The following is a 24,741-nucleotide window of genomic DNA, read 5'->3' as shown; positions in this document are numbered from 1 at the left end:
TGTGCTGTCTGATGTGCTGTCTGACTCGCTGTCTGATGTGCTGTCTGATGCGCTGTCTGATGCGCTGTCTGATGTGCTGTCTGATGTGCTGTCTGACTCGCTGTCTGATGTGCTGTCTGATGCGCTGTCTGATGCGCTGTCTGATACGCTGTCTGATACACTGTCTGATGCGCTGTCTGATGCGCTGTCTGATGCGCTGTCTGATGCGCTGTCTGACTCGCTGTCTGATGCGCTGTCTTATGCGCTGTCTGATGCGCTGTCTGACTCGCTGTCTGACTCGCTGTCTGACGCGCTGTCTGATACGCTGTCTGATACGCTGTCTGATACGCTGTCTGATGTGCTGTCTGATACGCTGTCTGATGTGCTGTCTGATGCGCTGTCTGATGCGCTGTCTGATGCGCTGTCTGATGTGCTTTCTGATGTGCTGTCTGACTCGCTGTCTGATGCGCTGTCTGATGCGCTGTCTGACGCGCTGTCTGACACGCTGTCTGACGCGCTGTCTGTTGCGCTGTCTGATAGGCTGTCTGATGCGCTGTCTGTTGCTCAGTCTCATACGCTGTCTGATGCGCTGTCTAATGCGCTGTCTGATGCGCTGTCTGATGCGCTGTCTGATACGCTGTCTGATACGCTGTCTGATATGCTGTCTGATGCGCTGTCTGATGCGCTGTCTGATGCGCAGTCTGATGCGCTGTCTGATGTGCTGTCTGATTCGCTGTCTGTTGCGCTGTCTGATACGCTGTCTGATGCGCTGTCTGATGTGCTGTCTGACTCGCTGTCTGATGTGCTGTCTGATGTGCTGTCTGATGCGCTGTCTGATGCGCTGTCTAATGTGCTGTCTGACTAGCTGTCTGACGCGCTGTCTGATGCGCTGTCTGATGCGCTGTCTGACTCGCTGTCTGACTCGCTGTCTGATGTGCTGTCTGATGCGCTGTCTGATACGCTGTCTGATGCGCTGTCTGACACGCTTTCTGATACGCTGTCTGATACGCTGTCTGATGCGCTGTCTGACACGCTGTCTGACACGCTGTCTGTTACGCTGTCTGATGCGCTGTCTGATACGCTGTCTGATGCGCTGTCTGTTGCGCTGTCTGATGCGCTGTCTGGTGTGCTGTCTGATGCGCTGTCTGATGCGCTACCTAGACTACCTAGACTAGTGTACAAACACCACCACAGTCCAATTAATAATTGCATTTGTTTTCAATTGAGTAGAATTCTACTCTAGTCTGTAACCTGCAGTGAAAAAGTCACTTGAATAATGACGCAAAACCCTTTTATTTAAATGTTTCATTCCATTTGGATCAGTTGTGGGTCGACTCTGGACAAGTTAGAGAAAGGCACCAGCCTGCCTGTAGATCTAATACTGATGTGCTGTCTGATGCGCTGTCTGATTCGCTGTCTGTTGCGCTGTCTGATACGCTGTCTGATGCGCTGTCTGATGTGCTGTCTGACTCGCTCTCTGATGTGCTGTCTGATGTGCTGTCTGATGTGCTGTCTGACTCGCTGTCTGATGTGCTGTCTGATGCGCTGTCTGATGCACTGTCTGATGCGCTGTCTGATGTGCTGTCTGACTCGCTGTCTGATGTGCTGTCTGATGCGCTGTCTGATGCGCTGTCTGATACGCTGTCTGATGCGCTGTCTGATGCGCTGTCTGATGCGCTGTCTGATGCGCTGTCTGACTTGCTGTCTGACGCGCTGTCTTATGCGCTGTCTGTTGCGCTGTCTGATGCGCTGTCTGACTCGCTGTCTGACTCGCTGTCTGATGTGCTGTCTGATGCGCTGTCTGATACGCTGTCTGATGCGCTGTCTGACACGGTGTCTGATACGCTTTCTGATGCGCTGTCTGATACGCTGTCTGATGCGCTGTCTGTTGCGCTGTCTGATGCACTGTCTGATGCATTCTCTGACTCGCTGTCTGATGTGCTGTCTGATGCGCTGTCTGATGCGCTGTCTGATACGCTGTCTGATACGCTGTCTGATACGCTGTCTGATACGCTGTCTGATGTGCTGTCTGATGCGCTGTCTGATGCGCTGTCTGATGTGCTGTCTGACTCGCTGTCTGATGCGCTGTCTGATACGCTGTCTGATACGCTGTCTGATAAGCTGTCTGATGTGCTGTCTGATGCGCTGTCTGATGCGCTGTCTGATGCGCTGTCTGATGTGCTGTCTGATTCGCTGTCTGTTGCGCTGTCTGATACGCTGTCTGATGCGCTGTCTGATGTGCTGTCTGACTCGCTGTCTGATGTGCTGTCTGATGTGCTGTCTGATGCGCTGTCTGATGCGCTGTCTGATGTGCTGTCTGACTCGCTGTCTGATGTGCTGTCTGATGCGCTGTCTGATGCGCTGTCTGATACGTTGTCTGATACGCTGTCTGATGTGCTGTCTGATGCGCTGTCTGATGCGCTGTCTGATGCGCTGTCTGATGCGCTGTCTGATGTGCTGTCTGACTAGCTGTCTGATGTGCTGTCTGATGCGCTGTCTGATGCGCTGTCTGATGCGCTGTCTGACTCGCTGTCTGACTCGCTGTCTGATGCGCTGTCTGATACGCTGTCTGATGCGCTGTCTGACACGCTGTCTGATACGCTGTCTGATACGCTGTCTGATGCGCTGTCTGACACGCTGTCTGATACGCTGTCTGATACGCTGTCTGATGCGCTGTCTGATACACTGTCTGATGCTCTGTCTGTTGCGCTGTCTGATGCGCTGTCTGGTGTACTGTCTGATGCGCTGTCTGATGCGCTACCTAGACTACCTAGACTAGTGTACAAACACCACCACAGTCCAATTAATAATTGCATTTGTTTTCAATTGAGTAGAATTCGACTCTAGTCTGTAAACTGCAGTGAAAAAGTCACTTGAATAATGACGCAAAACCCTTTTATTTAAATGTTTCATTCCATTTGGATCAGTTGTGGGTCGACTCTGGACAGGTTAGAGAAAGGCACCAGCCTGCCTGTAGTTCTAATACTGATGTGCTGTCTGATGCGCTGTCTGATGCGCTGTCTGATTCGCTGTCTGTTGCGCTGTCTGATACGCTGTCTGATGCGCTGTCTAATGTGCTGTCTGACTCGCTCTCTGATGTGCTGTCTGATGTGCTGTCTGATGTGCTGTCTGACTCGCTGTCTGATGTGCTGTCTGATGCGCTGTCTGATGCGCTGTCTGATGTGCTGTCTGATGTGCTGTCTGACTCGCTGTCTGATGTGCTGTCTGATGCGCTGTCTGATGCGCTGTCTGATACACTGTCTGATGCGCTGTCTGATGCGCTGTCTGATGCGCTGTCTGATGCGCTGTCTGATGCGCTGTCTGACTCGCTGTCTGATGCGCTGTCTTATGCGCTGTCTGATGCGCTGTCTGACTCGCTGTCTGACTCGCTGTCTGACGCGCTGTCTGATACGCTGTCTGATACGCTGTCTGATACGCTGTCTGATGTGCTGTCTGATACGCTGTCTGATGTGCTGTCTGATGCGCTGTCTGATGCGCTGTCTGATGCGCTGTCTGATGTGCTTTCTGATGTGCTGTCTGACTCGCTGTCTGATGCGCTGTCTGATGCGCTGTCTGACGTGCTGTCTGACACGCTGTCTGACGCGCTGTCTGTTGCGCTGTCTGATAAGCTGTCTGATGCGCTGTCTGATGCGCTGTCGGATATGCTTTCTGATGTGCTGTCTGATGCGCTGTCTGATGCGCTGTCTGTTGCGCATCAGAGGGGGGTGAGGAGGGTGAGGGGGTGAGGTGTAGAGGGGAGGAGGGGGGTGAGGTGTAGAGGGGCGGAGGGGTGAGGGGAGGAGGGGGGTGAGGTGTAGAGGGGAGGAGGGGGGTGAGGTGTAGAGGGGAGGAGGGGGGTGAGGTGTAGAGGGGGGAGTGGGGTGAGGTGTAGAGGGGAGGAGGGTTGAGGTGTAGAGGGGAGGAGGGGTGAGGTGTAGAGGGGAGGAGGAGGTGTATATCGTTTAAACGTTTCAATGAAGTTGGTTTCAACAAAATGTACTTACAATCACAGTAGTATATTATAGTATGTAGCCCAAAGAATCAGGGCCTGGAACTGTAAGTATGGACCGCCACCCTGTGCTCATTTACCGGTACTACCGCATTCACTTCATCCATAGACCGACCGTCTGGTATGACTGGATGATGGATCATTCACTTCACCGACCGTCTGGTATGACTGGATGATGGATCCGTAGACCGACCGTCTGGTATGACTGGATGATGGATCCTTCACTTCACCGACCGTCTGGTATGACTGGATGATGGATCCGTAGACCAACCGTCTGGTATGACTGGATGATGGATCCGTAGACCAACCGTCTGGTATGACTGGATGATGGATCCGTAGACCGACCGTCTGGTATGACTGGATGATGGATCCGTAGACCGACCGTCTGGTATGACTGGATGATGGATCCGTAGACCGACCGTCTGGTATGACTAGATGATGGATCCGTAGACCGACCGTCTGGTATGACTGGATGATGGATCCGTAGACCGACCATCTGGTATGACTGGATGATGGATCCGTACACCGACCGTCTGGTAACACTGGATGATGGATCCGTAGACCGACCGTCTGGTATGACTGGATGATGGATCCGTAGACCGACCGTCTGGTATGACTGGATGATGGATCTGTAGACCGACCGTCTGGTATGACTGGATGATGGATCTATAGACCGACCATCTGGTATGACTGGATGATGGGTCCGTAGACCGACCGTCTGGTATGACTGGATGAAAGATCATTCACTTCACCGACCGTCTGGTATGACTGGATGATGGATCCATAGACCGACCGTCTGGTATGACTGGATGATGGAATCATAGACCGACCGTCTGGTATGACTGGATGATGGATCCATAGACCGACCGTCTGGTATGACTGGATGATGGATCCGTAGACCGACCGTCTGGTATGACTGGATGATGGATCATTCACTTCACCGACCGTCTGGTATGACTGGATGATGGATCCGTAGACCGACCGTCTGGTATGACTGGATGATGGATCCGTAGACCGACCGTCTGGTATGACTGGATGATGGATCCGTAGACCGACCGTCTGGTATGACTGGATGATGGAATCGTAGACCGACCGTCTGGTATGACTGGATGATGGATCATTCACTTCAACGATCGTCTTGTATGACTGGATGATGGATCCATAGACCGACCGTCTGGTATGACTGGATGATGGATCCGTAGACCGACCGTCTGGTATGACTGGATGATGGATCCGTAGACCGACCGTCTGGTATGACTGGATGATGGATCCGTAGACCGACCGTCTGGTATGACTGGATGATGGATCCGTAGACCGACCGTCTGGTATGACTGGATGATGGATCCGTAGACCGACCATCTGGTATGACTGGATGATGGATCCGTAGACCGACCGTCTGGTATGACTGGATGACATTGACATTTCTATCCACATATCCTGACATGTATTGTGGTGATAAAGATATTCAGAGCTGACCTGTGTGGAGGAGCTTCCTGTCAAGTCCACAGTTCTACATCAAATCAAATCAAGCTTCATTTATAGAGCACATTTCAGACATGGAATACAGCACAATGTGCATCACAGGGAAAAAACGAATGAAAACTTAAATATTTACTACAAAACAAACATAAGAGGATAAAAAACATAAGAATAACAATAAAAACTGAACAACTAAACAGCACCCTGAAGAAAAGCAAAACTAAAAAGGTGTGTTTTAAGTTTCGGCCCCCCTCAGGTTCTCTGGCAGGCTCTTACAGAGTCTGGGCCCATCAGGTTCTCTGGCCGGCTCTTACAGAGTCTGGGCCCCTCAGGTTCTCTGGCAGGATCTTCCAGAGTCTGGGCCCCTCAGGTTCTCTGGCAGGCTCTTACAGAGTGTGGGCCCCTGAGGTTCTCTGGCAGGCTCTTACAGAGTCTGGGCCAGTCAGATTCTCTGGCAGGCTCTTCCAGAGTCTGGGCCCCTCAGGTTCTCTGGCAGGCTCTTCCAGTATGATATAAAATGCTAACCTCCCTTGTTATTGTAATGGTGAGAGGTTAGCATGTCTTGGGGGTATGATATAAAATGCTAACCTCCCCTGTTGTTGTAATGGTGAGAGGTTAGCATGTCTTGGGGGTATGATATAAAATGCTAACCTCCCCTGTTATTGTAATGGTGAGAGGTTAGCATGTCTTGGGGGAATGATATAAAATGCTAACCTCCCCTGTTATTGTAATGGTGAGAGGTTAGCATGTCTTGGGGGTATGATATATAACACTAACCTCCGCTGATATTGTAATGGTGAGAGGTTAGCATGTCTTGGGGGTATGATATAAAATGCTAACCTCCCCTGTTATTGTAATGGTTAGAGGTTAGCATGTCTTGGGGGTATGATATAAAATGCTAACCTCCCATGTTATTGTAATGGTGAGAGATTAACATGTCTTGGGGGTATGATATAAAATGCTAACCTCCCTTGTTATTGTAATGGTGAGGGGTTAGCATGTCTTGGGGGTATGATATAAAATGCTATCCCCTGTTATTGTAATGGTGAGAGGTTAGCATGTCTTGGGGGTATGATATAAAATGCTATCCCCTGTTATTGTAATGGTGAGAGGTTAGCATGTCTTGGGGTATGATATAAAATGCTAACCTCCCCTGTTATTGTAATGGTGAGAGGTTAGCATGTCTTGGGGGTATGATATAAAATGCTAACATCCCCTGTTATTGTAATGGTTAGAGGTTAGCATGTCTTGGGGGTATGATATAAAATGCTAACCTTCCCTGTTATTGTAATGATGAGAGGTTAGCATGTCTTGGAGGTATGAAATTTGTGCATCTGTAACTTCTTCACTCACTATTGTTCACGATTCATTCATGACAGATCCTTAGTGTGGACACCAAGGAACTTGAAACTCTCGACCCGCTCCACTACAGCCCCGTCGATGTGAATGGGGGCCTGTTCGGCCTGCCTTTTCCTGTAGTCCACGATCAGCTCCTTTGTCTTGCTCCGATTGAGGGAGAGATTGTTGTCCTGGCACCACACAGCCAGTTCTCTGACCTCCTCCCTAAAAGCTGTCCCATCGTTGTCGGTGATCAGGCCTACCACTGTTGTGTCGTCAGCAAACTTAATGATGGTGTTGGAGTCGTGCTTGGCCACATAGTCATGGGTGAACAAGAAGTACAGAAGGAGACTAAGCTGGCACCCCTGAGGGGCCCCAGTGTTGAGGATCAGCATGACAGATGTGTTGTTACCTACCCTCACCACCTGGGGGCGGCCCATCAGGAAGTCCAGGATCCAGTTACAGAGGGAGGTGTTTAGTCCCAGGGTCCTTAGCTTAGTGATGAGCTTTGAGGGCACTATGGTGTTGAACACTGAGCTGTAGTCAATGAAAAGCATTCTCACGTAGGTGTTCCTTTGTCCAGGTGGGAAAGGGCAGTGTCGAGTGCAATTTAGATTGCGTCATCTGTGGATTTTCTGGGGCGGTATTCAAATTGGAGTGGGTCCAGGATTTCCATGAGTTTTGCAAAATGTGTATAATCTCCAGTTTAACAATATAGTGAGTTAGGCCTATAATAGTTTAATACAATATATATGCAAAAGTATGTGGACACCCCCTTCAAATTAGTGGTTTGGCTATTTCAGCCACACCCGTTGGTGACAGGCATATAAAATCGAGCACATAGCCATGCAATCTCCATAGACAAACATTGGCAGTAGAATGGCCTTACTGAAGAGCTCAGTGACTTTCAATGTGACACCGTCCTAGGATGCCACCTTTCCAACAAGTTAGTTTGTCAAATTTCTGCCCTGCTAGAAATGTCCCAGTCAACTGTAAGTGATGTTATTGTGAAGTGGAAACGTCTAGGAGCAACAACGGCTCAGCCGCGAAGTGGTAGGCCACACAAGCTCACAGAACGGGACCACCGAGTGCTGAAGCGCATAAAACTCATCTGTCCTCGGTTGCAACACTCACTACTGAGTTCCAAACGGACACTGGAAGCAACGTCAGCACAATAACTGTTCGTCGGGAGCTTCATGAAATGGGTTTCCATGGCAGAGCAGCCACACACAAGCCTAAGATCACCATGCGTAATGCCAAGCATCGTCTGGAGTGGTGTAAAGTTCGCTGCCATTGGACTCTGGAGCAGTGGAAACGTGTTCTCTGGAGTGATGAATCACGCTTCACCATCTGGCAGTCTGACGGACTAATCTGGGTTTGGCGGATGCCAGGAGAACGCTACCTGCCCCAATGCATAGTGCCAACTGTAAAGTTTGGTGGAGGAGGAATAATGGTCTAGGCCCCTTAGTTCCAGTGAAGGGACATCTTAACACTACGTTATACAATGACATTCTAGATGATTCTGTGCTTCCAACTTTGTGACAAAGCGCGTACACTGCATTCACTCAGCTTCAACTTGATTTCAGGCATGAGAGAGTCTATTATTTACCCTCCCGTTCTAGCTACAGTGTCAGTTCAGTCCATTGTTGGTTACAGACGGCATTGTCCCCTACAAAGGACGCTGTGTTTTCCACCGAGAAGGTGCATGTGATGCAGGAACCCCTCTTTATACTTCTATAGGTCATTTATTTTTCCAGTGGGAGGGGGGGTTCAGTAGGTGGCGGTAATGCACCATAGTGTTAGATGCCAACCACGATAAACCCCACAGAAGAAGAAGAAGCCTACTGCTTTTGCCCGTTTATGTCACGGGCCATAGACCGGTGCCGCACGGCTCAGCATAATCGAATTACCCATTGTTTCCACCCGGTCGGCCACTCCTCTTTCCCTGTGCGCTTTCACTTCGGATTGGCTGTCCTGTCTTCACCACCCTCTCTCATCTCCAAGTTCCGTGTTAACAGTCAGGTATTTAATTGTTTGATTTTGTAGTTAACATTTTCATTCAGGACTCTTCTGGCCCGACGCTCTCTACGATCTTTGCAGTCATGTCTGACCGAGGCTCTTTTGATACCAACGTGGTGACTTTAACCCGGTTTGTGCTGGAGGAAGGGAGGAAAGCCAAGGGAACAGGGGAGCTCACTACCCTGCTCAACTCGATGTGCACGGCCGTCAAAGCCATCTCCACAGCGGTGAGGAAAGCTGGCATCGCCAACCTGTAAGTAATTCTCATCACAGTTAGCAAGCATGCTTTCTAACAAAATAGGACATGTCTGTCTCTCATTGGAGAGAGAGAGACGGAGACCGAGAAAGTTTGTTGTTCAACAAGTCATTGTACAAGTAGCACTTTGTTTACAGATGTATCAGTAGGCTGATGTCTTAGTTTTTACCCAATTTACACACTGAATGGAGTTTCAGATGCAACATATCCACGTAAGGAGGTTGGTGGCACCTTTAAATTGGGCTGGTGGGATTGGCTGGAACAGAATCAGTTGAATGACAGACAGACAGACCGCCATTCAAGTTGAAATACCTATTCAAATTGAAGTTGAAATACCTATTCAAATTGAAGTTGAAATACCTATTCAAATTGAAGTCCAAATACCTATTCAAATTGAAGTTGAACCAATTGCACTTTATGGCAGCGAGGTGTGGGGTCCACTAGCAAAACAAGATTTCACCCAATGGGACAAACACCCCATTGAAACCCTGCATGCAGAGTTCTGTAAGATTCTCCTACATGTCCAGAGGAAAACTACAATCAATGTATGCAGGGCAGAATTAGGCCAATATCCACTAATTATAAAACAAAAAAAAGAGCAATTATTTTGGAAACATCTCGAATACAGTGACCCCCCCCCCTCTCATATCATTACCAAGCCCTGCAATGCCAAGAGCTGAGCAAAGAAAAGAGTCCCCTCATCCAGCTGGGGCTGAGTTCACAAACCTGTTCTTCTAACACACTGAAGCCTCAGGACCCTCATCCAGCTGGTCCGAGGGGCTGAGTTCACTAACCTGTTCTACTAACACACTGAAGCCTCAGGACCCTCATCCAGCTGGTCCGAGGGGCTGAGTTCACTAACCTGTTCTACTAACACACTGAAGCCTCAGGACCCTCATCCAGCTGGTCCTGGGGCTGAGTTCACTAACCTGTTCTACTAACACACTGAAGCCTCAGGACCAGAACATCCAATCAATCAGAATGAACTAAATTACAACCCAGTCAAAACAAAACTACATTACTTATTGGGAAGCACAAAGCAAAATGCAGTGCTATCTGGCCCTAAATCGACAGTACACTGTGGCAAACTATTTGACCATGGTTACTGATCAAAACCTTGACATAGTACAGGCTCAGTGAGCACAGCCTTGCTATTGAGAAGACACAGGAAAACCTGGCTCCCTGTAGAGGAAAGGCTGTGCAACCACTGCACAACAGCAGAACCTGAGACGGAGCTGCATTTCCTGACAAAATGTCAAAAATATATAACAATTTGAGTGTCATTTCCCCAAATTTGAAACCCTTCTTCAAGGTTTCAAAGACCTCTCTGATGAGGATAGGCTACCCGTCCTGTTGGGGGAGGAAGCAGAGAGCTGTGGGTTGGCAGCGCACTACATTGCTGCCTGCCATAAGATGAGGGACAGTGTCTGACAGTCCAATCAACCTGCACATGTCCTCTATGCTTATTGTTATTGTTGAATGTGTTGGTTATTTTGACCCTTGGTTATTGTTGTTACTGTTGTCCCGTTGACAAGTTTGATTCTTATTATTTTTATATTGTAAATATCCAAAGTAAGCTTTGGCAATATGTACATTGTTACGTCATAATAAAGCGAGTTGAATGGTATGATTTCATTCGCTCCGTTATAATGAACCATTCTCCCCTCAGCAGAGGGTTTTGACCAATCATAATCACTCAGCAGAGGGTAGCCTAGGCCCTACTAGGCTATTTGACCAATCATAATCACTCAGCATAGGAAAGGTAGGTAGCTGTATTTTATGTAACTTCACATTCCGTTTTGATGTGGTGTTTTTTTTTGTTTTATTTAACCTTTATTTAACTAGGCAAGTCATTATTTTTTACAATGACAGACTACCAAAAGGCCTCCTGCGGGGATGGGATTAAAAAATAACAAATATATATAAATATAGGACAAAACACACATCACGACAAGAGACCTAAGACGGCAACACTGCATGTCAGCTACACAACAACATTATTGGGCCCAGACAACAGCACAAAGGTCAAGAAGGTAGAGACAACAATGCATCACGCAAAGCAGCCACAACTGTCAGTAAGAGAGTCCATGATTGAGTCTTTGAATGAAGAGATGGAGATAAAACTGTCCAGTTTCAGTGTTTGTTGCAGCTCGTTCTAGTCACTAGCTGCAGCGAACTGAAAAGACAAGCGACCCAGGGATGTGTGTGCTTTGGGGACCTTTAACAGAATGTGACTGGCAGACAACGGGTGTTGTATGTGGAGGATGAGGGCTGCAGTACATATCTCAGATAGGTGGGAGAGAGGCCTAAGAGGGTTTTATAAATAAGCATCAACCAGTGGGTCTTGCGACAGGTATACAGAGATGACCAGTTTACAGAGGAGTATAGAGTGCAGTGATGTGTCCTATAAGGAACATTGGTGGCAAATCTGATGTCCGAATGGTAAAGAACATCTAGCCACTCGAGAGCACCCTTACCTGCCGATCTATAAATTATGTCTTCGTAATCTAGCATGGGTAGGATGGTCATCTGAATCAGGGTTAGTTTGGCAGCTGGGGTGAAAGAGGAGCGATTACGATAGAGGAAACCAAGTCTAGATTTAACCTTAGGCTGCAGCTTTGATATGTGCTGAGAGAAGGACGGTGTTTTTGGTATACACAATCGCACTGACTTCCTCATTTCAAAATTGCAGTATCACACTTGCTTGGCACATATATCTTTACATGTGGTAATGTGGAGTTGTTTTTGTGAAAGAGCGTTGGTCAACTCAAACCACCACATCCATCAACAGACAGGACTAATCTGTCTCTCTCGTTAGAGAGACGTACATTTGAAGTCGGAAGTTTACATACACCTTAGCCGTCTCTTGTTCGCTCCTATGGCCTATTTATTGCCTGCCTCCTCATGCCTTTTGCACACACTGTATATAGACTTTCTTTTTTTCCCTACTGTGTCATTGACTTGTTTATTGTGTTATTGGCTTGTTTATTGTTTACTCCATGTGTAACACTGTTGTTGTCTGGGACACACTGCTTTGCTTTATCTTGGCCAGGTAGCAGTTGTAAATGAGAACTTGTTCTCAACTGGCCTACCTGGTTAAATAAAAAAATAATTTAAAAAATAAAAAGAGACCTACAGTAGAAGTGGGAAGTTTACATACACCTTAGCCAAACACATTTATACTCAGTTTTTCACAATTCCTGACATTTAATCCTAGTAAAAATTCCCTGTCTTAGGTCAGTTAGGATCACCACTTTATTTTAAGAATGTGAAATGTCAGAATAATAGTAGAGATTTATTTCAGCTTTTATTTCTTTCATCACATTCCCAGTGGGTCAGAGGTTTACATAATAATTGAGTGTATTTGGTAGCATTGCCTTTAAATTGTTTAACTTGGGTTAAACGTTTCCGGTAGCCTTCCACAAGCTTCCCATAATAATTTGGGTGAATTTTGGCCCATTCCTCCTGAAAGAGCTGGTGTAACTGGGTCAGGTTTGTAGGCCTATCTACACACAACACACCATAATGACAAAGCAAAAACAGATTTTTATATTTTTATTTATATACATTTATGAAAAGCGTTTTTGCTTTGTCATTATGGTGTGTTGTGTGTAGATAGTTTCAAACCTTGCTGAGGAAAAACTATTATGTTTTAGTCAAACATCTGTTTGTGCTTGTTGCTGTCAATTTGCAGTCTACAAATGAGTTGTAATTCCGTTCCGGCTCCCCGACCATCCGGCTCCCCGACCATCCGCTCCCAAGCTGAATCTAGTCGATGATCCCTGGGATACAGCTTAGAATGAAATGTAGTCGTGGTGCTGGGGTGGCGTTGGCATGCACCTTAAAGGGGGTGCTGGGGTGGCGTTGGCATGCACCTTAAAGCCAGACTCGGTAAGAGACACATAGAAGTAGTGTAAACGGGGGGGCTAGACGTAAAAGGGGGGGTAGATGTTTGTTTATTTCATCACCCTCTGTCTCCTCTCTCCCACCTGCTAGTAGGTAGCGGTTCTGTCTCTCCTCTCTCTCTCTCCCGCCTGACGGCTGGTTAGTAGGTAGCGGTTCTGTCTCCTCTCTCCCGCCTGACGGCTGGTTAGTAGGTAGCGGTTCTGTCTCCTCTCTCTCTCTCCCGCCTGACGGCTGGTTAGTAGGTAGCGGTTCTGTCTCCTCTCTCTCTCTCTCCCGCCTGACGGCTGGTTAGTAGGTAGCGGTTCTGTCTCCTCTCTCCCGCCTGACGGCTGGTTAGTAGGTAGCGGTTCTGTCTCCTCTCTCTCCCTCCCGCCTGACGGCTGGTTAGTAGGTAGCGGTTCTGTCTCCTCTCTCTCTCTCTCTCTCCCGCCTGACGGCTGGTTAGTAGGTGGCGGTTCTGTCTCCTCTCTCTCTCTTCTCTCCGCCTGACGGCTGGTTAGTAGGTAGCGGTTCTGTCTCCTCTCTCTCTCTCTCTCTCCCCGCCTGACGGCTGGTTAGTAGGTGGCGGTTCTGTCTCCTCTCTCTCTCTCTCCCGCCTGACGGCTGGTTAGTAGGTGGCGGTTCTGTCTCCTCTCTCTCTCTCTCTCTCTCCCGCCTGACGGCTGGTTAGTAGGTGGCGGTTCTGTCTCCTCTCTCTCTCCCGCCTGACGGCTGGTTAGTAGGTGGCGGTTCTGTCTCCTCTCTCTCTCTCTCTCCTCCCGCCTGACGACTGGTTAGTAGGTGGCGGTTCTGTCTCCTCTCTCTCTCTCTCCCGCCTGACGGCTGGTTAGTAGGTGGCGGTTCTGTCTCCTCTCTCTCTCTCTCTCCCGCCTGACGGCTGGTTAGTAGGTGGCGGTTCTGTCTCCTCTCTCTCTCTCTCCCGCCTGACGGCTGGTTAGTAGGTGGCGGTTCTGTCTCCTCTCTCTCTCTCCCGCCTGACGGCTGGTTAGTAGGTGGCGGTTCTGTCTCCTCTCTCTCTCTCCCGCCTGACGGCTGGTTAGTAGGTGGCGGTTCTGTCTCCTCTCTCTCTCTCCCGCCTGACGGCTGGTTAGTAGGTGGCGGTTCTGTCTCATCTCTCATAGCGGGCAGCACCAATGAGATGGGTACTAACTGCGTCTCCTCTCCCCAGGTATGGCATAGCAGGCAGCACCAATGTCACGGGGGACCAGGTGAAGAAGCTGGACATCCTGTCTAACAACCTGGTGATCAACATGATCAAATCCTCCTTCACATCCTGTGTCCTGGTATCAGAGGAGGACGATACCGCCATCATAGTAGAACCAGACAGACAGGTAACTAACGCTGTTGTCCTGGTATCAGAGGAGAACGATACCGCCATCATAGTAGAACCAGACAGACAGGTAACTAACGCTGTTGTCCTGGTGTCAGAGGAGAACGATACCACCACCATCATAGTAGAACCAGACAGACAGGTAACTAACGCTGTTGTCCTGGTGTCAGAGGAACGATAGTAAAACCAGACGGTTAGTTATTGGACCAAAAGTTATAAAAATTCTGGCAACATTGCTGTTTAGAGCGGGGGGGGCCAACCCACCAGATAGTCCACATTTTGGTTCTATCCCTGCACTGATGAACATAATACAAATGATGATTTTCCTCTGGTCTCCTCCAGGGTAAATACGTGGTGTGTTTTGACACTCTGGTCTCTCCTCCAGGGTAAATACGTGGTGTGTTTTGATCCCTCTGGATGGCTCCTCTAACATCGACTGCTTGGCTTCCATCGGCACCATCTTCGCCGTCTATAAAAAGGTCTGTTTCATTAGGTTTCTCTACAGGAGCCATGTCTCACGTTGTTTTTAACCAAACAGAAGGTGAAGCCAGTGGTCAGTGTGTTTGACCAGGCTGGATATGTGTGTGTGTGTGTGTGTGTGTGTTTGTGTGTGTTCTATAAAGTGCTTCATTGAGACCTAATGTATTTAGCTTATACAGTGGCAAGAAAAAGTATGTGAACCCTTTGGAATTACCTGGATTTCTGCTTACAATTTGATCTGATTTTCATCTAAGTCACAACAATAGACAAACAGTGTGCTTAAACTAATAACACAGAAATTATTATACAACATTTAATCATTGTGTAGGTTGGAAAAAGTATGTGAATCCCTAGGCTAATGACTTCTCCAAAAGCTAATTGGAGTACGGAGTCAGCTAACCTGGAGTCCAATCAATGAGACGGGATTGGAGATGTTGGTTAGAGCTGCCTTGCCCTATAAAAAAACACTCACAAAATTTGAGTTTACTATTCACAAGAAGCGTTGCCTGATGTGAACCATGCCTCGAACAAAAGAGATCTCAGAAGACCTAAGCTTAAGAATTGTTGACCTGCATAAAGCTGCAAAGGGTTATAAAAGTATCTCTAAAAGCCTTGATGTTCATCAGTCCACGGTAAGACAGATTGTCTATAAATGGAGAAAGTTCAGCACTGTTGCTACTCTCCCTAGGAGTGGCCGTCCTGCAAAGATGACTGCAAGAGCACAGCGCAGAATGCTCAATGAGGTTAAGAAGAATCCTAAAGTGTCAGCTAAAGACTTACAGAAATCTCTGGAACATGCTAACATCTCTGTTGACGAGTCTACGATACGTAAAACACTAAACAAGAATGGTGTTCATGGGAGGACACCACGGAAGAAGCCACTGCTGTCCAAATAAAACATTGCTGCACGTCTGAAGTTTGCAAAAGAGCATCTGGATGTTCCACAGCGCTACTGGCAAAATATTATGTGGACAGATGAAACTACAGTTGAGTTGTTTGGAAGGAAAACAACACTGTGTGGAGAAAAAAAGGCACAGCACACCAGCATCAAAACCTCATCCCAACTGTAAAGTATGTTGGAGGGAGCATCATGGTTTGGGGCTGCTTTGCTGCCTCAGGGCCTGGACAGCTTGCTATCATCGAAGGAAAAATGAATTCCCAAGTTTATCAAGACTTCTTGCAGGAGAATATAAGGCTATCTGTCCGCCAATTGAAGCTCAACAGAAGTTGGGTGATGCAACAGGACAACGACCCAAAACACAGAAGTAAATCAACAACAGAATGGCTTCAACAGATGAAAATACGCCTTCTGGAGTGGCCCAGTCAGAGTCCTGACCTCAACCTGATTGAGATGCTGTGGCATGACCTCAAGAGACCGGTTCACACCAGACATCCCAAGAATATTGTTGAACTGAAACAGTTTTGTAAAGAGGAATGGTCCAAAATTCCTCCTGACCGTTGTGCAGGTCTGATCTTCAACTACAGAAAACGTTTGGTTGAGGTTATTGCTGCTAAAGGAGGGTCAACCAGTTATTAAATCCAAGGGTTCACATACTTTTCCCACCCTGCACTGTGAATGTTTACACGGTGTGTTCAATAAAGACATGAATACTTCTAATTGTTTGTTAATAGTTTTAGCAGACTGTGTTTGTCTATTGTTGTGACCTAGATGAAGATCAGATCACATTTTAGGACCAATTGATGCAGAAATCCAGGTATTTCTTACCACTGTATATGCATTTTTTAATGATCAAATCAATCAACCAATCGTCCGGTGTGTCTTCCAGACGACAGAGGATGACCCGTGTGAGAACGACGCGCTGCAGCCCGGTAGGAACATCGTTGCCGCCGGATACGCTCTTTATGGCAGCGCCACCATGATGGTACTGTCCACTGGGCAGGGAGTGAACTGCTTCATGTTGGACCCGGTCAGTACACACCCATTACCGGGCAGAAAGTCAAATATTGCTTGGCCCCTTGAGCACCGTCCTCTACCCACATCACTGCAGCTGTTAGAACCTCTTACTGGAGATTTCATTCATGTTTATGTATCCAGCCGTCGGTCCGGTGATACGCTCATTCATGTTTATGTATCTCTCTCTGTCAGGCCATAGGTGAGTTCATTCTGGTGGACAGAGATCTGAAGATCAAACCGAAAGGAAATATCTACAGTCTGAATGAAGGATACGCCAAATACTTTGACCCCGCTGTCACGGAGTACCTACAAAAGAAGAAGTTCCCCCAGGTACACGCACACAAAGTAGTTCCCCCCCCCCCCCCCTCGAGGTACGCGCACACAAAGTAGTCCCCCCGAGGTACGCGCACACAAAGTAGTTCCCCCCGAGTGCACGCGCACACAAAGTAGTTCCCCCCCGAGGTACGCGCAACACAAAGTAGTTCCCCCCGAGGTACGCGCACACAAAGTAGTTCCCCCCGAGGTACGCGCACACAAAGTAGTCCGCCGCCGTCCCCGAGGTACGCGCACACAAAGTAGTTCCCCCCCGAGGTACGCGCACACAAAGTAGTTCCCCCCGAGGTACGCGCACACAAAGTAGTTCCCCCCCCCGAGGTACGCGCACACAAAGTAGTTCCCCCCGAGGTACGCACACACAAAGTAGTTTCCCCCCCGAGGTACGCGCACACAAAGTAGTCCCCCCCGAGGCACGCGCACACAAAGTAGTCCCCCACCCCCGAGTGCACGCGCGCACAAAGTAGTTGCCCCCCCGAGGTACGCGCACACAAAGTAGTTCCTTACTTGAGATTATTTTCTCATAAACATCTAATACTGGCGGTATACAGAACAGCTACAATGGTGAAATTTACATTTACATTTAAGTCATTTAGCAGACGCTCTTATCCAGAGCGACTTACAAATTGGTGCATTCACCTTATGATATCCAGTGGAACAACCACTTTACAATAGTGCATCTAAATCTTTTAAGGGGGGGTTAGAAGGATTACTTTATCCTATCCTAGGTATTCCTTAAAGAGGTGGGGTTTCAGGTGTCTCCGGAAGGTGGTGATTGACTCCGCTGTCCTGGCGTCGTGAGGGAGCTTGTTCCACCATTGGGGTGCCAGAGCAGCGAACAGTTTTGACTGGGCTGAGCGGGAACTGTGCTTCCTCAGAGGTAGGGGGGCCAGCAGGCCAGAGGTGGATGAACGCAGTGCCCTTGTTTGGGTGTAGGGCCTGATCAGAGCCTGAAGGGATGGAGGTGCCGTTCCCTTCACAGCTCCGTAGGCAATCACCATGGTCTTGTAGCGGATGCGAGCTTCAACTGGAAGCCAGTGGAGAGAGCGGAGGAGCGGGGTGACGTGAGAGAAGTTGGGAAGGTTGAATACCAGACGGGCTGCGGCGTTCTGGATAAGTTGTAGGGGTTTAATGGCACAGGCAGGGAGCCCAGCCAACAGCGAGTTGCAGTAATCTAGACGGGAGATGACAAGTGCCTGGATTAGGACCTGCGCCGCTTCCTGTGTGAGGCAGGGTCGTACTCTGCGAATGTTGTAGAGCATGAACCTACAGGATCGGGTCACCGCCTTGATGTTAGTGGAGAACGACAGGGTGTTGTCCAGGATCACACCAAGGTTCTTAGCACTCTGGGAGGAGGACACAATGGAGTTGTCAACCGTGATGGCGAGATCATGGAATGGGCAGTCCTTCCCCGGGAGGAAGAGCAGCTCAGCTTGAGGTGGTGATCCGTCATCCACACTGATATGTCTGACAGACATGCAGAGATGCGATTCGCCGCCTGGTTATCAGAAGGGGGAAAGGAGAAGATTAATTGTGTGTCGTCTGCATAGCAATGATAGGAGAGACCATGTGAGGATATGACAGAGCCAAGTGACTTGGTGTATAGCGAGAATAGGAGAGGGCCTAGAACAGAGCCCTGGGGGACACCAGTGGTGAGAGCGCATGGTGCGGAGACAGATTCTCGCCACGCCACCTGGTAGGAGCGACCTGTCAGGTAGAACGCAATCCAAGCATGTGCCGCGCCGGAGATGCCCAACTCGGAGAGGGTGGAGAGGAGGATCTGATGGTTCACAGTATCAAAGGCAGCAGATAGGTCTAGAAGGATGAGAGCAGAGGAGAGGGAGTTAGCTTTAGCAGTGCGGAGAGCCTCCGTGATACAGAGAAGAGCAGTCTCAGTTGAATGCCCAGTCTTGAAACCTTACTGATTAGGATCAAGAAGGTCATTCTGAGAGAGATAGCAGGAGAGCTGGCCAAGGACGGCACGTTCAAGAGTTTTGGAGAGAAAAGAAAGAAGGGATACTGGTCTGTAGTTGTTGACATCGGAGGGATCGAGTGTAGGTTTTTTCAGAAGGGGTGCAACTCTCGCTCTCTTGAAGAAGGAAGGGACGTAGCCAGCGGTCAAGGATGAGTTGATGAGCGAGGTGAGGTAGGGGAGAAGGTCTCCGGAAATGGTCTGCAGAAGAGGGGGATAGGGTCAAGTGGGCAGGTTGTTGGGCGGCCGGCCGTCACAAGACGCGAGGGGAGAAAGAGGACAAAGCACAGGGTAGGGCAGTGTGAGCAGGACCAGCGGTGTCGTTTGACTTAGCAAACGAGGATCGGATATCGTCAACCTTTTCAAAATGGTTGACGAAGTCATCCGGGGAGGGGGAGGAGGATTCAGGAGGGAGGAGAAGGTAGCAAAGAGCTTCCTAGGGTTAGAGGCAGATGCTTGGAATTTAGAGTGGTAGAAAGTGGCTTTAGCAGCAGAGACAGAAGAGGAGAATGTAGAGAGGAGGGAGTGAAAGGATGCCAGGTCCGCAGGGAGGCGAGTTTTCCTCCATTTCCGCTCGGCTGCCCAGAGCCCTGTTCTGTGAGCTCGTAGTGAGTCGTCGAGCCACGGAGCAGGAGGGGAGGACCGAGCCGGCCTGGAGGATAGGGGACAGAGAAAATCAAAGGATGCAGAAAGGGAGGAGAGGAGGGTTGAGGAGGCAGAATCAGGAGATAGGTTGGAGAAGGTTTGAGCAGAGGGAAGAGATGATAGGATGGGAGAGGAGAGAGTAGCGGGAGAGAGAGAGCGAAGGTTGGGACGGCGCAATACCATCCGAGTAGGGGCAGAGTGAGAAGTGTTGGATGAGAGCAAGAGGGAAAAGGATACAAGGTAGTGGTCGGAGATTTGGAGGGGAGTTGCAATGAGATTAGTGGAAGAACAGCATCTAGTAAAGATGAGGTCAAGCGTATTGCCTGCCTTGTGAGTAGGGGGGAAGGTGAGAGGGTGAGGTCGAAAAGAGGAGAGGAGTGGAAAGAAGGAGGCAGAGAGGAATGAGTCAAAGGTAGACGTGGGGAGGTTAAAGTCACCCAGAACTGTGAGAGGTGAGCCATCCTCAGGAAAGGAACTTATCAAGGCGTCAAGCTCATTGATGAACTCTCCAAGGGAACCTGGAGGGCGATAAATGATAAGGATGTTAAGCTTGAAAGGGCTGGTAACTGTGACAGCATGGAATTCAAATGAGGAGATAGACAGATGGGTCAGGGGAGAAAGAGAGAATGTCCACTTGGGAGAGATGAGGATTCCAGTGCCACCACCCCGCTGGCTCGATGCTCTAGGGGTATGCGAGAACACGTGGGCAGACGAAGAGAGAGCAGTAGGAGTAGCAGTGTTATCTGTGGTAATCCATGTTTCCGTCAGCGCCAGGAAGTCTAGGGACTGGAGGGTAGCATAGGCTGAGATGAACTCAGCCTTGTTGGCTGCAGACCGGCAGTTCCAGAGGCTGCCGGAGACCTGGAACTCCACGTGGGTCGTGCGCGCTGGGACCACCAGGTTGGAGTGGCAGCGGCCACGCGGTGTGAAGCGTTTGTATGGCCTGTGCAGAGGGGAGAGAACAGGGATAGACAGAAATGAAATGTCCCCCTGTTACAGACAAACTATTTAGACAGTGTAACTGTGTTTGTGGTTCAGGGGCTAACCCTTACTCTGTGTCTCAGGATGGCAGTGCCCCGTACGGTGCCCGCTATGTGGGTTCTATGGTAGCAGACGTCCACAGGACCCTGGTCTACGGAGGAATCTTCCTCTACCCTGCTAACGTCAAGAGCCCCGAGGGAAAGGTGAGCCCTGACCTCTTAACCCTCTCAAGGTCAAGATGTTGCATGTTCTCAGTGTGTTGTGTCTTGGTTAGTTTAGTTTCCTAATGTGGAGGGTCACAATGTGTGTTCATCTCTATTGCTTAAAGCAGAAGAGCTGGAGCTTCTGGGGAAATAGGAAACAGAGGTGGTATTCTACTCTTGGCATGTCACAACAGTGATGTCTTCAGAACAGTGAACTTTGTGTGTAAGGATGTGGTTCTGTTGAATAATATATTTTCCTAATTTATTATTGTCCTTTAACCCTACCACCCTTCCCGTAATTGGAGTAAACTAATGGACAACAATACTTAGGCTTCTACTTCCTGTTTATACAGAACAAAAATATAAAACGCAACATGTAAAGTGTTGGTCCCATGTTTCATGAGCTGAAATAAAAGATCCCAGAAATGTTCCATATGCACAACACACTTATTTCTCTCATATTTTGTGGACAAATTTGTTTACATTCCTGTTAGTGAGCATTTCTCCTTTGCCAAGATAATCCATCCACCTAACAGGTGTGGCATATCAAGAAGCTGATTAAACAGCACGATCATTACACTGGTGCACCTTGTGCTGGGGACAATAAACGGCCACTCTAAAATGTGCAGTTTTGTCACAACGCAATGCCACGGATGTTAAGTTTTGAGGAAGCGTGCAATTGGCATGCTGACTGCAGGAATATCCACCAGAGAAATGAATGTTCATCGCTCTACCATAAGCCGCCTCCAACGTCATTTTAGAGAATTTGGCAGTGTATCCAACCGGCCGCAGACCACGTGTAACCACGCCAGCCCAGGACCTCCGCATCTGGCTTCTTCACGTGCGGGATCATCTGAGACCAGCCACCTGGACAGCTGATTAAACTGAGGAGTATTTCTGTCTGTAATCAAGCCCTTTGTGGGGAAAAACTAGCTCTGAGTTTGGTTGTGCCCAGTCATGTGAAATCCATAGATTAGGGCCTAATGAATGTATTTGATTTCCTTATATGAACTGCAACTCAGTAATATCATTGCATTTTGTGTGTGTACATCTTACGGACACAGTATTTTTTTTTTTTTTTGTCCCATCCTTCAGCTCCATCCAGTCCCATCCTTCAGCTCCCCTCAACCCCTCCCATCTATCTCCTAACACCATCCAGTCCCATCCTTCAGCTCCCCTCAACCCCTCCCATCTATCTCTGAACACCATCCAGTCTCATCCTTCAGCTCCCCTCAACCCCTCCCATCTCTCTGAACACCATCCAGTCCCATCCTTCAGCTCCCCTCAACCCCTCCCATCTCTCTGAACACCATCCAGTCCCATCCTTCAGCTCTATCCAACCCCTCCCATCTATCTCTGAACACCATCCAGTCCCATCCTTCAGCTTCCCTCAACCCCTCCCATCTATCTCTGAACACCATCCAGTCCCATCCTTCAGCTCTATCCAACCCCTCCCATCTATCTCTGAACACCATCCAGTCCCATCCTTCAGCTCTATCCAACCCCTCCCATCTATCTCTGAACACCATCCAGTCCCATCCTTCAGCTCTATCCAACCCCTCCCATCTATCTCTGAACACCATCCAGTCCCATCCTTCAGCTCTATCCAACCCCTCCCATCTATCTCTGAACACCATCCAGTCCCATCCTTCAGCTCTATCCAACCCCTCCCATCTATCTCTGAACACCATCCAGTCCCATCCTTCAGCTCTATCCAACCCCTCCCATCTCTCTGAACACCATCCAGTCCCATCCTTCAGCTTCCCTCAACCCCTCCCATCTATCTCTGAACACCATCCAGTCCCATCCTTCAGCTCTATCCAACCCCTCCCATCTATCTCCGAACACCATCCAGTCCCATCCTTCAGCTCTATCCAACCCCTCCCATCTATCTCCTAACACCATCCAGTTTGATTTCTAGTTGCCGTATTTTTCCGCTGTACTGTGATATTTCACAAAAGTTGTGAACCTTTCTATTCTCATATTTCATCCAGATTATAAATTTAATGATACATTTTTACTGAGTATTATTGATCGATTGGACTATGGCTTTTCAAATCACCTAGCAGTGCTGTTTTGGAGAGTTCGCTCCAGGTAAATGTTTCAATTCTTCAGCCATTCCTGAACCTGCGAACCAAAAACAATCCACATGAGGACAGTATGAAATGAAGTGGTTTAATCATTCTCCTCGCAGTGAAATCTACAGAGCTGGAACGGTTGTATCCACAACAATCAGTTGGTTGTATCATCAGTTTAAATGGGAAAAACTACATTTTGAATCTGGTGTTTTGTGTATCAGTTCATAAACCATGTGGCATGGAATCAGTACATCAAAAATCTCACAACTATTTTGAAACCTGTATGGCACAGCATCACCAATTTTGGTCTTTAATGCAGGGCCAACAGCCTTACGTTCTTCCACTGGCGGTAATGCTGCAATTTTGGATAGAGCAGACATTTCCATCTTTTTTTAAAAATCAATTACTATATTTTGGTGGATTAAACTGAAATTGCAACAAACTTCCTAGGGCTATGTTTTTAGTGATATTCCCGTGTGTATCAAGAATGGTCCACAACCCAAAGGACATCCAGCCAACTTGACACAACTGTGGGAAGTATTGGAGTCAACATGGGCCAGCATCCCTGTGACACGCTTTTGACACCTTGACAAATTGAGGCTGTTCTGAGGGGGAAAAACGGGGTGTAACTCAATATTAGGAAGATATTCTGTAATATGAAGTGTTCTCTGTGTTCTAGCTGCGTCTGCTGTATGAGTGCAACCCCATGGCGTTCATCATCGAGCAGGCGGGCGGTATGGCAACCACAGGAAGTCAGAACGTCCTGGACATCCAGCCAATCAACATCCACCAGAGAGTTCCCGTGGTGCTGGGGTCACCAAGTGACGTCAAGGAGTACCTGGATATATACCAAAAACACCAGGCCAACAATGGCAACTAGGGGACCACACACACACCAGGCCAACCATGGCAACTAGGGGACCACACACACACCAGGCCAACCATGGCAACTAGGGGACCAAGCATACAGGTACACACTCCCTCTGTAAAGACCCATTATAAACCAAGAGACCAAAGATCCACACATTCCCCTATTACTTATGAGACTCAACGGGATCAGCATGCTGTTGACCAACGATCATCACCATCAACCACTAGACCGACACTCCAACCACGAGACTGTAGACACTCCAACCACGAGACTGTAGACACTCCAACCACGAGACTGTAGACACTCCAACCACGAGACTGTAGACCAAAGGTACACCCTCAAGCCTCACCACCCAGACCAAAGAATAAGTAAACCAAGATAACCACCAACTACTTCCCATCCTGGACCAGGAACTGAAGGGGAACAGACCATTTTCCCCTCATTCCTTCATTGTCATTTATTTTCAAGGAATTTGCAGACAACCTGCAGTACCTTCTCACACTATCGGCCCCCAGACCACATGTCTGGAACCAGTGTGTGAAATGTTACCATATGTCAGACAGACCTAATGTTACCTCTATGCCGTACATAAGATCTGTGCCTTGACACAGATATGGTTTGGGATGATGAAGCATGTAAATAATAAACCTTGGTGGCGCTGTACAACGTTCTGTTTGGCATCTTATTTCACCACATATATACACAACACCAGGGGCACGTTCGGCAGGATGTTAATATGCTTACGTACAACAAACAACTCTCTGACCTATAGAGGATATCAGCTCTCTGACGTATAGAGGGTATCATGTCAGCTCTCTGACCTATAGAGGATATCATGTCAGCTCTCTGACCTAGAGGATATCATGTCAGCTCTCTGACCTATAGAGGATATCATGTCAGCTCTCTGACCTATAGAGTGTATCAGCTCTCTGACCTATAGAGGGTAT

General features: G+C 48.4%; 1 protein-coding gene across 1 annotated transcript; it reads left to right on the top strand.

Moving 5' to 3' along the window:
* The first annotated feature begins 8,772 nt into the window (after positions 1–8,772).
* Positions 8,773–24,457, top strand: fbp1a (fructose-1,6-bisphosphatase 1a). The gene is given in 8 exon segments (XM_045695462.1): positions 8,773–9,077; positions 14,155–14,317; positions 14,702–14,725; positions 14,727–14,795; positions 16,584–16,724; positions 16,904–17,041; positions 20,726–20,845; positions 23,603–24,457. Coding segments are annotated over 8 exon segments (1,026 nt in total). The 5' UTR covers positions 8,773–8,907; the 3' UTR covers positions 23,804–24,457.
* Positions 24,458–24,741: the final 284 nt, after the last annotated feature.

The sequence above is a fragment of the Salmo salar genome, chromosome ssa15 (assembly GCF_905237065.1).
Source record: "Salmo salar chromosome ssa15, Ssal_v3.1, whole genome shotgun sequence".
Classification (NCBI taxonomy): domain Eukaryota; kingdom Metazoa; phylum Chordata; class Actinopteri; order Salmoniformes; family Salmonidae; genus Salmo; species Salmo salar.
The sequence above is the reverse complement of the archived record's forward strand: the minus strand, read 5'-3'. Positions and strand labels throughout refer to the sequence as shown.